General features: G+C 39.8%; 1 protein-coding gene across 6 annotated transcripts in view; it reads right to left on the minus strand.

The window, feature by feature from the left end:
- SASH1 (SAM and SH3 domain containing 1) overlaps positions 1 to 18593 on the minus strand; it is a 536180-nt gene that overhangs the window by 104078 nt on the left and 413509 nt on the right. For all 6 annotated transcript variants that reach the window (XM_069235189.1, XM_069235188.1, XM_069235187.1 and 3 more), the window contains one exon: positions 7034 to 7166. In XM_069235189.1, the coding sequence (XP_069091290.1) occupies positions 7034 to 7166 (133 nt within the window). The remainder of the gene's footprint in view (positions 1 to 7033; positions 7167 to 18593) is intronic.

Consider the following 18593-nt stretch of genomic DNA (forward strand, 5'->3'; position numbering starts at 1 on the left):
ATCTTTTCTGGAGGTCAATACTGCTTTCCAGATTATGTTTACCTTGGAAGAGAGTCCCATCATAAGTGTAATGTTTTTGATCACCACAAGTTTTCCCAAATATCTGAAATGACTGGGAACATTATGAGTAGCTAAAAATACTTCTCCGTACATCTACTCTCTCAGTGGCAGCTCACTCTCTCCCAAAAGCTCTTTTCAGTTTTAAAATAATTACAGCTGAGAGTTAAGGAATAAAAGGGGAGTATTTTGTCGAGACAGAAATCAAGATCTATGATTACAATGGCAACTATGATTAGTTTCACGAGAAATTAATAAGGTTACAAACGTAGCTTGTTGAACTTTTTGGATGCACTGAACGCATTGCTTTCTGTGTCTGTGGAATAAATTAATTTTCATATACTTTGAAATTATTAACATTCCCTTTCATGTTAGATCATGGATAATGTAACATTATATGTGAAGTTGATAATTCAAAAGTAGTAACCAAACTAGGAATGTGATCCTCTGTCTGCCAACGAGTCCCAGCCAACAATAAGGCTTACATTTGTCGTACACATCCATTATTCTTTACTTGACAGAGTGGATCCCACAACCATCAGCCTTTTAAACTTTGCTGCGGTCCGTATGAATTAGTGTTTTTTCAGATTTTCATTTCAACCAGAAAAGGAAAGATATTCTGCACTATTGGATGGTCTCTCACACGGCCTAATAAACAAAAATTGGCACTGCCCAGTGGGACCTGCCCTCACATGGAGGACTTCAGACCACGCCCGCAACCTCGGCTTCATCTTGGACCCTCTTCTCACCATGACCAAGCAAGTCAACGCCGTGTCCTCCGCCTGCTTCCTCACCCTCCGCATGCTCCGCAAGATCTTCCGCTGGATCCCCGCCGACACTAGAAAAACCGTGACCCGCGCCCTCGTCACGAGCCGCCTGGACTACGGCAACACCCTCTACGCTGGGACCACAGCCAAACTCCAAAATCGCCTGCAACGCATTCAAAACGCCTCGGCCCGCCTCATCCTCGACGTACCCCGCAACAGCCACATCTCCGCACACCTGAGACACCTGCATTGGCTCCCAGTCAGCAAAAGGATCACCTTTCGACTTCTCACCCACGCACACAAAGCCCTCCACGACAAGGGACCGGAATACCTCAACCGACGCCTCAGCTTCTACGTCCCCACCCGCCTCCTCCGTTCCTCTGGCCTCGCACTCGCTCCCGTCCCTCGCATCCGCCGCTCCACGGCGGGTGGGAGATCTTTCTCCTTCCTGGCGGCCAGGACCTGGAACTCCCTCCCCACCAGCCTCAGGACCACCCAGGACAACTCCGCTTTCCGGAGACTCCTAAAGACCTGACTTTTCGAGCAGCAGTAACCCTCTCTTTCCCCTAGCGCCTTGAGACCCGCACGGGTGAGTAGCGCGCTTTATAAATGTTAATGATTTGATTTGATTCAAACTAAATGACACAGTCCACAAGTTAGGGTTCACCAAATCTCGTTAATGATTTCAAGGACATTCAGTTGAACCAATTGGCCTGTGGGTATCACCTTTCCCCTCCTCCCCAGAAGTCATTTCCTGTTCAATATTTGTACCAATTTACCAGCACACATGCTTAAACTGAGATGTGCATGGAACAATGTAACTTATGATGCTCAAGACATCGTGTTTAGCAACTATTGCTAGCACACCCTGACAGCAATGTAGTGTATGACTATTATACTGGTGAAATATTTTGGGTCTAATATTGAAATCCCAGAGGGTCGACTCTGCCATTCAATTTTACCAGATCAGGAAAAGTATCAGTATCAGGTTTGGCAACAGCATAACCCACTATAGAGAAAACGTAACTTACCTGTAACAATCGCTGATTTGGCTCGGATGCAGTTGGCGGTCGTAGGATAGTAGCACCAAGACCACACATGTGGAAGTTATCTGTCCGATATCTCAGTGTCAAAGTTCTCGAGTATCTCAGCTTCTGTAGCACAATGGCCCCACAGAACTCAAAGATACATCTGGACCCACTGCAGAAAAAACCTTGAAACAAAAAAATGTCTTCTTTGAAGAAAAACAACTAGCAAAGTCCAGACCAGCACTCGATGACAGGAGTGTGCACATTATGTGATCTACAGGAGCATATGCTGCAAACCTGTTTACATCACAAACTATATGAAAAGCCAGTGTTCCTATCAAAGAGTTCTACAACAGTAGTCTCTCAGAATGCTGTGGTGATGGGATGTTTAACACTGGTGCTGCTATATTATGATGAAGCCCCTGCTTAGAAAGGCAATGCACAAGAGCTGCAATGTGCTGGAAGGAAAGATCGTTTTTCATAGACAATGACACTACTGAATGATCTTTTCTCATTTAGCCAATTCACAACGGTTTTGTAGATAATGCAAAAATCTATGCAATAGAGAGTTATGCCTATGAATTACACAGGCTTCTTTCACTTCCAGAAGTCATAAAGATCCCCTGGAATATGCACTGAAATCTAAGCAAATCGAGAAATTCTATCCACACCCCTGTTCCTCCATGTGTATTACTGGCAGTTATCCTCATTCCAGTCAGTTTCTCGGAGGATGCAAGGCAAAATATGCCTTGAAAATGTACTTTTTAGCGTATTGTTATCTTCAGGGAAAATATTTTTCTTTTGAGGAGACAGCTTTTTCTCCTAGTAAATCATGGAATTTTGTTGTTTTCCCCATTGCTGTCTTAGAATGGCCCTAGCCTTGCTTGTATAGGATTAGTATTACGCACCTTTCCAATTATAGAGACAATCTGCAAAACGTTTGTGAATATCCACAAATGTTTGTAGGTGGGTACTGCATCATAATTTGTCAACCCACATGTAGCCAAAGTAATTATCGCACAATGTTAAGGAGTTTCAATTTGATACATTAAAATATTAAGGGACACCCCTGATGATTGGCCCTGTAATCCTATGCCGTAAATGAATGATATATTTTGCTGGAGTTCACCATTCATTTCGTTAAAATCTAAGAAAAAATCATTTTAAACATTCTGAAAATCTTCAGATGTAAAACGTACGAGTCACTATGAAATTCGGGCAACTCAGGTCCTTTAACACAGAAAAAAATCAAAGTCCTTTAGCTGTCCAGTTCAACAACCTGTGGACAAGAGTTCACATCATGTGTACAGGCTGACATCCTTTGTTGCCCTATAAATAAACTTAGGACTAAGGACAATCTACCATAGAGCACTGAATGTCATCAATGGAAATAAATATCATTAGATCTGATGGTCACTTAGGACCTGGGAATAAATTCCCGCAATTCTTTTGTTTGCACATCTAACTTTTTCTTTGTTGTACACTGTCCTTTATGCTGATATGGAGAGCGGCTGCTTGCATTGTTAGCAGTCTTGGTGTACACTAAATAAACCATTAGTATCTAGTTATTAACAGTCAAAATATATAAATAAATGAAAGCTGGTTTAACTGCCTGAACCTCGTTCCGTGACACCACTAAACTCTGGCCTCTCTGCAGGCACAACGTGGGCAGCCACGCTCAGGTTTGTCTGAAAAGAAGAGAGACATGTTTTCCCACTTTAAAATTAAGACGTGGTGTATTTTACTATACTCGAACAAACTTTTGTACATTGGAACCGAACATAATTCTGTTATCAGTGGCAGGTGGGATTCATTCCTTTAGATCTCAAACTTTATTTTGGTTGAGCAGTGAATGAGAGTGCACTCCATGGAAAAAGAGTTCAAACACGTTTCGAATGAGACACTACATTCGATGCACTCCAGACTGCACTAAAAAATGTCACAGGAAACGACTGCAGCAACACCTCCAGATTCATAACATATGGCACAACCCAAGTAATTTTTAGGGAAAATGTGACATAAGCCATCTCCCAAAAAAATGTAAAATATATTGCAGCTAAGCAAAAAAAAAATCTAGATTCTGAAACACTTGGCAAACTATTGAAATAAAAAATATCTGTTATGAGCGCTGAGTTAATCTTGCAAAGAAAAGGAAGTTTAAACTCACTTCAAGCCAAAAAGAGGTCAAGGGGTTAACTAGAAAAATCTACCAATATCGGGTTACATCACGATCCAACTAATAAGCAGCAAGGGCATTTTTATATCTCACTAGCTTCAAATGTTGGATACATCACTTTGTTCCTCTGAAATATTATTTTTCTAAGCAACCATTGTGCTTTAAATACATAAAATAAGTGGAGAAACAAAAGATCGAGACAAGAGATGCTGAGACTCAAATCTACATTTCCATGAACAAATAAACAGGTTTTCAAGATCTTGTACATGGAATTAGTCTTTTATATCAGTCTGGATTATGGAAAAGTGTGCCCACTTAAAAGAAAAAGCACTAATGGCAGGATGTAGAAAACAAATTGGGAGAAAGTGATTAAGTGGAGAAGTGTTTGAGCGAGACCATGTGGCATGCAAATAAGAGAAATGGGGACAAAGAACAAGAGGAAGAAAGAGGTGGTAGTGGAGAATGAGAAACAGTGAGTGAGAAAGAGAGGGGAAGTGAGAGAGAAAAAACACAGTAGGAAGTGTGTGAGAGAGCAAAAGGGGAAAAAGGGAAAACCTGTGCTTGTGTTTTAGTATTCTTAAATTTCTGCTGAGGCTTCTTCTAGGCAGACTTAGACTGAATAGTAACTGTGACGCTGGAAATGAAGGTAATTTCTCAAAGCACGGACCACCGCAGACAAGGTGCAAGTCCTAATCCATGGTACAACAATAGATAGGGAGGAGGATACAAGGTGAGCAGTGAAGGCAGTAGATCCTTTAGCAGTGATTCGGAGCACAGGTGGGTGTTAACATCGTGAAGCGACTAATTTGGGGAATTTCACAAGCTGTATCAGTGAGGAAGCCCTGCTGAGTAGTCGAGTTCCAAGATGATGTGAAGGGGCATAGAAAGAAACCATGGGTGGCCGGTGTGTTTTGTTGCCCTGAGTTTCAGTCCTGGTACAAAGTACTTGTGACTATGTTCATAGATGTGAAGAGAGCACATAGAACATTCACAGCCAACAGAACCTTTTCTCTCTTGCTTATGGCTTTGTGGAAGGCTAAAAACAGACTGTCTTTAGTATAAAAAAAGATTGAATATGTGCCTAGCATTAAAGGAAAAGTGTGTGTACTGTGGAAGATGTAGCCTTTCTTTGGAATACAAGTTGCTTTAATAATCCAACAAGCTCGAAGTAAACTGTGTGGGAAGCTTGATGGTGTCTTTATGAAGAGTAATGCATCATGTTGCTGAACTTACAGCGCTACTTTTAAGACGACAGTAATTTCCTAACAAATAGAGGTTTCTATAACTACACAAACACTTCAAAATGGAGACACAGTTTTGTTTTTATACTCCTTTGTAAGAGAAGGTCTGGAGAAGTTACCAATTATGGTTAGAAGTAAACATTAACGAATTCAGAACACTGGATACGTCTTCTGACGAGAGAAGACATAGAACTGGTGTGGATGTGAAGCATCTTGTAAGTTAAAGAGAAGGGGGATTGGGCTGGCAAAAGTTAAGGTATAAATCGGTGACTACTTCTGTGTTTGCATTCAAACATGATATGGAGTGTGGGTGACCTGATGGCTCTTTTCAGAACTTTAACAAGACTTCTCCACAGTCCATAATGCCCGTCATGACTTTACCACTGCATCTCACCACATTACCCCTCCTCATACCAACTGCTATTTGTTTTACCATTTCATGCTACACCAAAGCTTTATCATTCCTCTATTTTTTCATATATTTTTGTGATAAGTAATATAAGTTACTTGATTATATGCTTATGGGTCTCTGTTTAGCTGTCACAGTCTATAAATATGATCATAATTGTATCTTTAAATGCTTGGCTATTAAAATAGTGTGAATAATATTTTAAAAAAGAAATAAGTTACAAAAACATACATTTATCAAACAATACCATTAAATAAAAAATGAAATGCAATACATAAACTACCTTGATGTAGAGCAACACCTGAAAGTCTGAGTTTCTAAATATTTATCCATGCATATACATATGGGACTTTATACAACACAACTTCATATCTCTATTACTTTCCATAAACATTTGTACCTTTTTATGTGGTTATATATCTAGATATTTATCACTTGACTGCCAATGAAGAAAAAGAAAAAAGAAAACTTCTACTCTCCTCAGCTAACTACTCTATTTATCATCCTATACCTCTTTCAATATATCCTCGGTCTCCACTCTCTTGAGAAATCCTAAACCTAATCCTATTACTATGATCTCCCAAATAACCCTTTCAAGACTCTTCCTTCCTCAATCCCTTTTTTGCCTCAACCCAAAACTCTTTTTTACCACCATGAACTACTAAATAAAAGCTTGTAGACTCTTCCCTCATCTATCCAGCCTTTATCCTATCCAATCCAAATAACAGACTCACATGTCTACCTCTCCAGTTAACAATTTATATTTCCCATACTAATCCACCTTGGGTTCTGGAGTAGCATGCAACTCACCGAAGAAGTGCTTCAGCACCTCATTAGGGGTAGTAAGTGCTATATAAATACAATCACAATTACAATTTTTACTAAGCAAAAATTGAATAGCTTTAAAGATGTACCTCGCTCAGTCAACCAATGGCACACTCTCTGTGGTCTGCAGATTGGAAACCACAGAGAACTGCTTATAAACGAAAACAGTGGAAAATGTGTTACTTCATGGTGTGCCAGAATAGAATATGTAAATAATTTATTTCCATTATTGACAGATTTCCTTTGAGAGTCTCTATACATTATTTTATTTTCTATTCTATGTGGTACACACTGAGTTCTATAATATTTAGTAAAAAATGTGTTCATTGTTGGTCCTTCAGCCTGCCTGAGACCAATTAACAAAATGCACTTTACATTAATAAATAAAATATAGATATCAATAATATGCTAAAGTGACTTTATACCATTCAGCAGTAGCTAAACTGCAGCCAAGCCTGTAATTTTGACAACGTATTTTTTTTTGTAAAACAAAAAAAAACAAAAAACAGACAGCTTCCAATTGTCCTTACCCTCTGTGCTGGGCTTTCTCATGTCCTCCACTCGAATAAGTTTCTTGCGGACTCTGCGAGTCGAGTTCACCAGTTTGTGTAGCCTCTTAAACTTTACTGACTCTTCAGTTTCATCATCTGATTGTTCTCTGGACTAGACCAAATAAAAAAAAGGAAACAGATACTCAATGATCGACTATTTATAATTATGTTAGCACAGTTATTTTCCTGGGAGAATTTGTAGTCAATTTTGCCAATATTGTGCTACCAAAACATCAGTAACCTTGGTATAAAATGTGAAAAAAAACAACAATTTCAGGTTACATGGAAAACAAATGTCCCATCAGCACAGGATTATTGCCAAGTTATGTTTAATAACTGAAAAGCATTAACATCTGCGACAGTGTTGGCATCAATTGGGTACAATAAATGCAATAAATAGGTGTAAAAACAATGCTATAGCACCACTGCGGGGTCCTCAGTAGACTCCTCTACCACACCTGTCATTCCTTGCAACTTCTGAGAATAGGCATGTTAAGAGGGGAGCTGAAGTATAGTGGTGGACTGTCATGCTGAAAATGAGCCACGTTGTTGATGGGGAGCACTCTTCATAGATAGATTTGCTACTATGTACAAATGTACAAGACTTTGGATGGCTTGAAAGCACTCAGCAGGTTTCCTTTTAGTTCATATTTTACTTGTTTGATTTAAAATAGAAAAATAAGCTGTAGAAATCTCAGGTTGTGCTCCTCTCCAATGAATAGGAGATGCTGTAAAATTAATTGAATGAAGACCTTTCAACTGATCAAAGTGAACGCCTTTATGTTGATGAATTTAATCCATATTTACAGGCTCGCTAGATGGCCTATTACAACAAGCAAATTCAGAATGAAAATAAATTCTCACTTCACACATCACGGCTAAGATAACGCTAGTATGCTCTTTATTGTCATTTTATCATAAACTTTGAGCGAGCTAATGGGAAAACTGTCTCCGTGGCCAGCCAGGAAAGCTTTCACCACTGGAAATATTAGCCTCGGCCTCTACTACTGGAGCAATATCTGGTAGTGCACAGCAGAAGCAATGGGTACCATATCATGAAACATTTCTAGGCACTTGCTATGATCAAGTTCCAAAGAGAACAGCTGTATTCCTTTTTTTCCCATGTTGTCAAAGTACACGCTCTTTCTTCAAGAACATCAGATAAGACTTTGTTCCTCTGCAGGTAGTCGCGAGAAGAGGCTCCATGAGCCTCAGGACACTGAAAGCAGAACGTCACAAACATTACTTGTTTCTGACACAAGGCAAAAGCCCCAAAAAATGCAGAAAAAAACATATGTTTAATGCTGGAAACAAATAACCACCATTGTCTTTTGGGATTTGCAGCCCCACAAAACTATTGTTACAGTAAATCATGGTGCAGTGGTAATCTGTAGACTTATACACAATAAACATCATGAGCGGCTCCAAAGTCTAAATAGCACAGGACTTCCCACTGGAAAGGCACCTACCCAGTTTCCTACAACTTGGAATTCAGAACAATGCTGTCCATGATTTGCATATGTAATTTTCCAGCAGCATTTGGTGCAGATCGAATATAATTGCATTTGAGATGCCATCCATTAAGGGAAAATAACAGACCAGTTGTGAAATTAGCAATGGGGCAGCATGGGCAGAGCATGAACACAAATTTGGGGGAATCTCCCCATACTGAGGATCAAAACGAGAATGCTCAATTTTGTGTTTGGTATAGATTTAGAAGAACTATTGATGACTTGAAAGCACTTGACAAGTTGTATTTTGCCTGATATGGTTTTGATTTTTAAGAGGAAAATGGCAGATTTTATGGAATTTACCATCACACACAAATAGTTGCCAACTGACCCATTTTGATGATGTCAGTTAAAATTATGTTAGCGCTCAGCAGTATTAGTACCATCAGCATGTTGTGTTATTGCTATATGTAGAGCGATTGTTGATAAATATAAGCAATATCAATATTACTACCAGTAGTTTTCATAATGCACAGGTGTATTTTACATCATCCTTTAGCCGTTGATAACATGGCCAGTAACTACTGTGAAGTACCATGGTAGTCACTATCAATATTTCAATATAATGGAGCAGTAAAGCTAGTCAGCCTTACCGATGTTGGACATTCTTACCACTATAGAGCAAAATCATCAGCTATTAACTGTATGTTTTTAAGACAAAATACAAATAGGCATCCTTGTAATTAATATATTTTGAGACGCTCTAGGAATTACACTCTGGAAGCTTACTCCGCTAGGACTTTTGGTCATAATTGGTCCCACTGAACAAGGCTTATTAATCACTTAGATCAGCCCCAAGCCCTACTAGGTGACTCCCGAACATTTATACTCTGGTCCTCATGCAACAGTGATTTCCCAGATTAATTTTTATCATTTTCACCTGTAATTACTTCTGCCGCACAGCAAGCTCACGACATGCAAAGGACTCAGGCAGACTCGGCCTCCAGAGACCGAAGACACCAAGATACTAGCTTGGATGAGGTAGGGTCAGTTATATTCTATTCACTTCTGAAAGGCCAGCAGAGCTGAAGCGAAGTACATTGAATGCCAAGCTCTTTATCAAAGGTTCTTAGAGATGCAGGAGTGTGAAGTTCAGGTCAAGAATTTGACTCTAAAACATATTGGGGAAAGTAATACCTTTGTCTGGAACGACATTGTTAACAACTGAAAGAGCAAGTGAAGAAAAGAAGCACAGTGGGTGAGGAGAGCGAAGAAATATGTGGTACTGGCAGGGTACCACTGAGGAGAAAGAAAAAGGCTGTAAACATCAGAGATGACGCCTGACAGCAAGTGAAGAGGATAAAACATGGGAGGACAGCAGGGGTAGTGCAGGAAACAAGTAGTAGGGGGGGGGGGGGGGGGGGAGACAACAATCCGGAACCTCATACTACGGTGGAGAAAAAGAGGGAAGTTGAAGTGAGTGATGGGAGGAAGGAAAGATACTGTTCCAAAAGGGAAAAATTAAGTGTGCAGTGAAGCAGGAAGTGTTGTATATTCAGGTTCTTCTGGAGCAAGTCGACGGTAATTCAAGTTCATTTGACTCCCAAAGGGCAAGTGATGTACTGGAGAAAGACTACTTAGCATTGCAATGGGTGTTTGGATTTTTTTGACAGTACACAGAGTGTGTTTATGCATCTGCCAGACATTTGCAGGGAGCTGTTGAAATATACTTGTTGCCGTCGGTGAAGGTCTTTGAAGATTACACACGATTAAACTGCATTATTTTTTAAAGTGTTATGGACAGCCTAGCTCGAAAGATACCCTTTTAAGCCACTTATGTGAAATATTACTTCTATAAAACTCTGCACCAAAAATATCTAAGTTCTCAAACATGAGTTAACCTGAGATTTTCTACTCAGAATATGTAAAGAAGCCAATGCTAAATTTACATAGTAAGCCATCTAGAACAGCAATAAGTCTAACATGCAGACTTCCTTTAGGTCGAAATAGTAACAGTGTTTACTGGAGGATTGATAGCAATCACTTGTGGCTTCTGATATAGATAATGTCATGTCAGAAAATTGTGTATTCTATTTTACAAAGCAATGGTCTCTGCTGGCAGTGAGAAAATCTTGCTATAAAATAATGCAAAGGCCATACACAGACGCTAAGGATGAGGCAGTATCCATTTGTGATTCCTCCTCTGCCAAAAAAAGGGCACGATTCCAAGTATGGCAGTCCAAGGACCGTCAAACTTGTGGTGACGGTCGGCCGCTGCACTCCTGGCGGTCTGACTGCCAGATAACGATCCTGGCAGTCAGACTGCCAGGAGACCACCGTCACTGCCAGGATCATGGATCCAGATGGGTTGGCAGCGGTTGGAGTCATAGTCACGCAGGTGCCAAGTTTGGCACCGCCATGCTGATCACAACTCTCCTTTCCACCAGTCAAAGAGAGCCGAGGCCAATGCCGCTGCACTGTTTCCAGCAAGCTGACCGGAGGAAATGTCATAACACATTGGGGGTGAGGCCGCTGCCTTGGTGGCAGCCTCACCCCGGTTTTATTGGTGGTTTTGGTCGCAATTACACCGAGATCGTAAAAAGCCCCAAATTCTCTAGCCAATAACCATTTGTTAGTATTAAGTTTTGATAAGGCCAGGGCAAAATTTATAACACCAAACACAAAATTCCCAAAATTACAGCTCTATGCCGCATCACATTATTACACACCATTCTTTGTAAAAAAAAATGCTACAAGCACATAGGAACAATTGAAAGAGGCTCTTGTTCACAGTGCTTTTGATGTTTTTGCACTTTTGTTTTAGATCAAAATGTGTTTTTACAAGACAAATTACCATGATGATGCATTTTGCACTAAAATATAGCAATAAATGGTGGATACACATTTTGCATAATTGCATGTAATTTTGTATAACTGTTGAAATTTCGCATAATTTCATGAATCATGCACATCCTCAATTTGGATATCAGCATGCCTCTTTGCTATCACCAAATGTGACTTGCAGTTATTTTCAATGATTTCTTTCCAGATGTTCAGTGGTGTTCCATTAGAATCTTGCACTGCGGAATGCGAAAGATTGGTCAACCACACATCAGGCCAACCACACAACACAGTCCTAGTAATTAAAAACATTATCTTTTGGCTTACTATTTTTTGTTCCTGGCTTACATCACAATTGCAGTTGAAAACCAAGAGGAAGCTGGGAGTACTAAAAGCGTACATCAGAACTATGCATAGCAAAATGCCCAGAATTCGACCCACTCTAACAGTAATTTTCAGACTCCAGGCAGCAACAGAAACATTGAAATGGCATGGACGTATTATAACTAAATTATGTAGGTATGTTGACGGGTCTTATGTATACACTTTATGTTGGAAAAGCTGTTATGTCATTATAACTCTTCCAGCACAATATGTGTCCTCTTTACATCTACATAGTGGAGTGGAGAAGTGTGGCTCAATGGTTAGAGCGGCAGACCCTGAAGCAGAGATCTGGCTCAAGACCAGGGTTCAAGTCCCGCTTCGGCAGGTCTTGGGCTCAATTCCCCTTGACCAGATAATTCTCGCCTCAGTGCCTAATCTAATTCATGGGTCCCACTCTGCAACTCTGGGCAATAGCTTGCTTAATCTCCACAACGGCCCCAACAGCGCTTGGATGCCTGGCTTCACCCTGGGGGTGCTCAGGAGTGGGCGCCTCACAGGGAAAAGCCAGGAGGGGTTCGATAGCGGTATGAGTACAGCGCCTTGAGACCCTAACGGGTGAGTAGTGCGCTATACAAGTGCTAATTTACATGCTTTACATATGAGAAATATATATATATATATATAAATATATATATATATATATATATATATTTTTTTTTTTTTAACTGAAAAAGAAAAAAGGTTAACCTGATGTTATAGTTAAGTGAAAACTTCAGTGCCACCGTACCATTTTGAACTACAAAGAACACAGAAATTCACCAGTTATAGTTAGCAGAGCTAACTTGCACCCCCACCATGCACTGCCTATGATCTCATTAACTGCATGATTCATGACATCTTCTTGGACATCATTTATGACGTCGCCAATGACATCTCAAATGACATCTTTGAGGACATCACTGATGACATCAGGCAAGCTAATACACACTACTTTATTAAGGAGTACGGCATTAGAGGTTTGAAAGTAAGTACCAAATAGTTCAGAATAATATAACACATCCCTAATGCAATCACAAATACAACCCCCTTAGGGGAAGCAGACTTGTGTTATATAAAACACTGATCCTATACCATGCACTTCATGGGTAGCAGAGTTCATATTAACAATCAACCACACTTATATACGTAACCCCTACCACACATGGTGTTCAATCTGTATACACATGTTCAGAGAAAATCAAGTTCATCCAGATACTCAACTTCTGTTACATAATTAATGCTCTACTAGGGACAGCCTTTTTCTGTATCAAACCCTTCACAATCACTGAACCTTGAGTGAGAAATTAAGGGGATATGAGTAAAAGTGAGTACTGTAAACAGTGTTTAATCTATGTAGAGTTCACTCTGTACTACATTGTTTGCAGACAGTACAACTCTCAAGAGAAATACAACACGGAATTTTAAAAAGTTTCAACTAAGAACAATATTCTCTCTATGCAAAACCTGTCCAAAGAGAGGCTGGTCACTTAAATTACCCAAGGTTTGAAGGTGCTAAGGGTCATGCTAACTGAGGTGTTTATACTGTGGCAAACTCTTTACAGATATCCCATCTTCTGAAGTTAATCAAGCACATGACATAGGTTTCTACCTGGTACACACAGTCTTCTTTCTTGTGTAGAAATGTTCATGCAGAGACAATTCAGTCAAAATACTCAAGGATGCTTACAATACTTAGTATCTACTACATAGAATATTTGCCCTGTTGGAATTTTTTTATGAAACCAAAAAACTTATGTTGAACATACTGGACACAAGTCATCAACTGTCACCTGCACACAGTTACTCCTGAATATAAGGATTTATAACATGTTAAATAACTACACATCTATGAGGCATTAGGAGAGCAACTGCTTTGTAAAACACAAACACCCATTAGTGGAAGTCAGGTTGCATAAAATTAGGTAAATAATTAATATGGTACGTACGCGCCAATATGTAATCTATAAGTCAAACTAACACTCATTGATGTCATCACTGATGTCATGAATGATGTAATTTGAGATGTCATCAGTGATGTAATAAATGATGTCACAGAACATGTCACGAGTGATGTAATAAATGAGGTCATAAGCAATGCATGGCAAGGAAGCAAGTTATAGTTACCTCTGCTAATTATGACTGGTGCGATTTCTGTTTTTTTCAGTTCAAAGCATTACGTTGGGACTGAAATTTTCACCTAACTATAACGTTACTTTAAACATCATCTTTTTTCAGTGAGTTTCTAGTGTTTTTTTACATAAAGTAAAATTATTTTACCAAATGTAAAGCTAACCCCTCAAATTCAAGCAACCCCATGCCTGCAGGTAGGCCCTGAATCCAACAACCCCACAAGCAGCCAACCCCCCTGGCCATGTGAGGTAATTACATAGCCCTCTTCCGACTCCACTAAGGGGCCCGGGATTCCAGCTGCCCAGATACACAAATATTTGAGACTTTTTGAGACGTAATATCTCAAAACATACTTAACAAATTTACACCAGATCACAAAAGGCATGCTTTCCAGACCACAACCGAGCGTCCTGACAAATTTGGTGTAATTCCATTTGGCAGTTTTGGTGGTAGTGCTTGTTAAAAAAAAAAAAAACTCTAAAGAAAATGGTCCTCAGTTGCTGGATCACCCTGAAACTTTACAGGAAGGAGCTGAGATGAGTGAACTTTTTTTTTTTTTTTTTTTTTTAACATTTTGTGAAGATTTGTCAACAGAGCCAAATTTTTTTAGCAAACCAAAACGCACTCAGTGTAAGGAAAAGCAGACTTAACTAGACCTACCCAGTGACGAACACCACATGGGGGTGGAGGGGAGGGAAGAGACAAACACAAGAGAGAGAAAACATATATATAGCGGTTCTGGGTTAACTTATGGATAAAACTGAATGAAAACACAGTATTTATCTGTCGTTGTGGAACCTCTGTCAAGGCACACGATAATCTACAAATCTGAAAGTACCACACGTGGCATTTCTACTGGCTTCCAACATGTGAACACATGCATCCCTTTTCCCATGAAGAAAATTGATTTGTTTTTAACATTATACATCACAGACTTAGTAACATTCCTTCTGCATATGTTTTGCACAGCTCTGGACATGTTCACTTCCAGCTGTTTCCCCAACAGTCTCCAGTCCGTTAGAAAAAATAAAAAAGAGCACATCTCCCGTTCCAGCAGCAATGAATGACACCAGCTGGAACAATCCCTGCCTTGTGGAAGGAAATCAGGCTTTATTTTGGAGCCAGCCCTCATATTAAATATGTATGTGACTTCCACTGTTTCAGCTTCTTGATCTGCAGAACAGGAAAATATATAAATGTGTGTACAGACCCTTCAAACCAGCCCCCAACTAGACTGCAACACCACGCTCAAACACCCACCCATCATCCCCGCCAGTACAGATTCTACCAGTAACATAGCAGAATTAATTATCTTGTTCTTGTGAACATCCCAGCTACCAAGAGGAATTCTGAAAATTTCCTGTTTATTACATCTTCATCACGGGAGCATCTAGCATCATTCAGAAGCAATATGCAAGGAGACCGTTTGACTTTATAATTACTTGTTCAGTAATCACCAAAGACTCCAGCAGAAGTCATATGGCTTAGCTTTGGGGGAAAAGAAAGTCACAAGTAATCCACCGATAGACAAAAACACCATACACCAACAGATCCGTGTATGAATAAGCTAATGCCCAATATATGGAGATGAGATCATAACTAAAGTTATCAACAAATTATTATTTGTGGACGTAACTTTATTTTTAATTGGGAGGTACCATTCAGCTACGAATGAGGAATTAATGATTACCCTTTACCAACTGAATGCATGATCATCTTATAGTAGGTTTGGTTGGTATTATATTCTGTGGATATGTTTGGTTGTTGGTATGTTGTTGTTTGCGGCCATTAGCTTGAGGTCTTCACTGATGTGGGTATGTGCCACCAGAAGTATTAGTATATGTGCATTACTGGTTTTGACATATGTGTATAAAGTAACCGAGACAAAGGTGTCTTTTTAGTAACCACTGTACTCCTTTAAATCAGACCAGTTGTGAGATGGTGGGAAGGAGTTGGTTTAGTGTTTTGTGCAGCCTTAGAGAAGTATATTGTTTTATGAAAAGTGGAGTCCTGTTGTGTGCTCGGTGAGGTTCAACTATATGATGCCTCTGAACTGTGTTGGAAATTATGGGTGTTCTGACTAATACGTTTTGCCGGGCCTTGTTACAGTTTATTACTATGGTGGGTACTGCTGTGTGCTTGGTGATAACCAGCTATATGGATTATATAAGCTGTACTGTATCTATGCTCAATAGTTTGTTTAATGTGTTCTTTTGGATGCTGCCTCATACACAGTGCAACAGACTGTAGGGTGCACAAAACTATTAAGCAGCAATTGCTTCCACACTGCTCTAAATTCACAAGTGTGGCTGTGGAAGGGTGCACTGCTATGTGTGGCATTTATTTGTGGCATTTATTTGTGATATTTCAAGCTTGTTGATACCCAGATATATGTAATATCTGAGCTGTGCCGAAAAGTTCTGCAGGATCCTGACTAATGTATTGATGATGAGTGTTTGATTGTTACTGCTAGGAGGGGAGTGCCTACCTGTATAGTCTATCTGCAATGTGTTGAATGTGTGGTTGGTTTTCTGTCTAATGTTTCCAGTTCGATACAGAGGGTGGGTGTATATATGATGTGTCTGCCCTCCTCAACTTACATGGGTGGGAGTCAAATTCAGTCCTGAAACTCCCTCTCCTAGTTGCTGCAGCAGCTTAATTTTCTCAGTCTAGTGAGAGGAGCATTCTTTTCTTTTGACCGTTGATATTCACTCTAATTCCACCCACTGAACACCTCCGCTCAAGTGTCTTTACACTGACACTTCGTCCTTAACCAATCTATGTTGCAGTGGAAACCTGGCAAAGCGAAAGATGGAATATTGCCAAGTGTGCAAAGACGGTCAAACTGCAGGGTCTGGCTGAACTCAGGTCCCTTCTAAATCTGGCTGTCATTAAAGTACATGTGGAAACGAAATGACTATATGGAAAGCTGTTTTTGTCCCCTGTACACCAAAAGCAAAGTTTAATGTTACAGGCACATTATGGCACTCATTAGGACTTTGGCGGTCTTTGTCCAAGACCGCCAAAGCCGCCACTAGACTACACAACAAGAAAGCATCAGTATCTTTAATGTGAAGTGTCTGCCAATGAATGCTGTGATACTGAGTCTATCACAATGTACAGCACATTGACACAATTCAAATCGTCAAAACCATAGATATAAGTAAAATAAATGGAAAAACAATGAAACCTTCCATAAGCATCTTCATATGTGCTGTGATTTTGTGGCACCTTTCTAGTCCTATTCTCCACATACATGTAAGGGACTGAACCCGTGTTTAGCGGAAAACAAATTAATATGATGAAAGGGAGAGCAATGGATAGAAATACAGCAATACAGCATGTGGCTGTGAATGTTGAAGATGTAGTTAAAGTGCACACTCCTGTCTGAGCGCGTGTAGATGGAAGGATGTCCAAGCACTGAATGATTCAAAGGGTCCTAACTAGCCCCTTCAACATCAAGGACCTCATTTAGTTATGGGCGGCAACAGGAAGTTCTCTAACAGCTCAAGAAAATGCTTAAGCTGTAGGAAACTAAGGAGGTGAAATCTCTCATACTATTCTATTCAGTGGTGTAGGTAATTCAACCACCGCGGGTCGCTCTACTTCATCAGAAAAGATTTATCCTAAATTCACTCTCCTGTCTCTGGAATGACCAGTTAACGTGTCAAAAGGAGTCAAGACCAGTGCAACTGTTCATATGTGCAGTCAACAATTCTGGTACCCAAAAGTGTTTAGACAAGTGCAGCTTACTGCAAATGTGTATGAGAGGAAGCATCACAGGAGAACCAGCCAATACTACTCCAGCAACCTGTCATTAGCAGTCAAAGTCATTCCATCAGGAACAATATACTGTTGCAGACTTGAGCTAGCCTTATGATTGGTAGAGGGACGATGAAGTAGAGTCAGTGAATAATGTGATGGTGTATCAAACAATGTAACCATGATGGCTCTTTACAATTGTAGGCGTGGGAAATAATCATAGCCTACTTTACGACTGAACTCTGCAAACCACAAGTCCCTTACATTCTACTCAATTCATTTTAAGAAGAAAAATAATTTCCTGTACTATGGGAGAATATACGCCAATCCTTCATTAAACTGTGTCCTTTTCCATCTTGTTGGGATGATTAATATGTAGCTGGCCGCAAGTGTCATAGTCATTCTTTCTACGTCTTTGTACATAACTTCAGGAATATACACATTAAAAAAAATAGCAAAATTGTGCAAATCAAAGACAAATGTAAAAATAAGCTCATTCTGTGCTGTTCCAAAATGCAGTCACTGATTTGTAGGTATTGCTAAATGGTACTGAATAAATACCTACCAGCTACTTTAATTTATGAGGGACCTTGTTGATGTTCACATCTACAAATGTGTCACACCGTATTTTACTTCTTTGTTGCTTCTGAACTCGATTCTTCCCAACTATTGGGTCCTGACACTCTCCTACCTCAGATTTAACACTTAGATCCCAGTGGGAGTTTGGGCAATTGTCTTAGCATCTCGCATACTGTACAAACTATTGCTCTCTATTCTACTAATGATTTGGATGCAAATAGTATACCACCTCCAGTTTCCCTTCCATATGTTTTGTCAGGGAAATCACTAGGTACTGTATGCAAAGTCATAAGATGGCCCAAGGAAACAGTGTTCTAATTTTGTGATTATCTTTTTACCTATTCAATTAAGCCACTTACTGCCCATTGCAGGAAATGTAGGTTCATGCTTAAAGCTCTCAAGTGGTAGATATG

This window comes from Pleurodeles waltl, chromosome 5 (assembly GCF_031143425.1).
Source record: "Pleurodeles waltl isolate 20211129_DDA chromosome 5, aPleWal1.hap1.20221129, whole genome shotgun sequence".
Classification (NCBI taxonomy): domain Eukaryota; kingdom Metazoa; phylum Chordata; class Amphibia; order Caudata; family Salamandridae; genus Pleurodeles; species Pleurodeles waltl.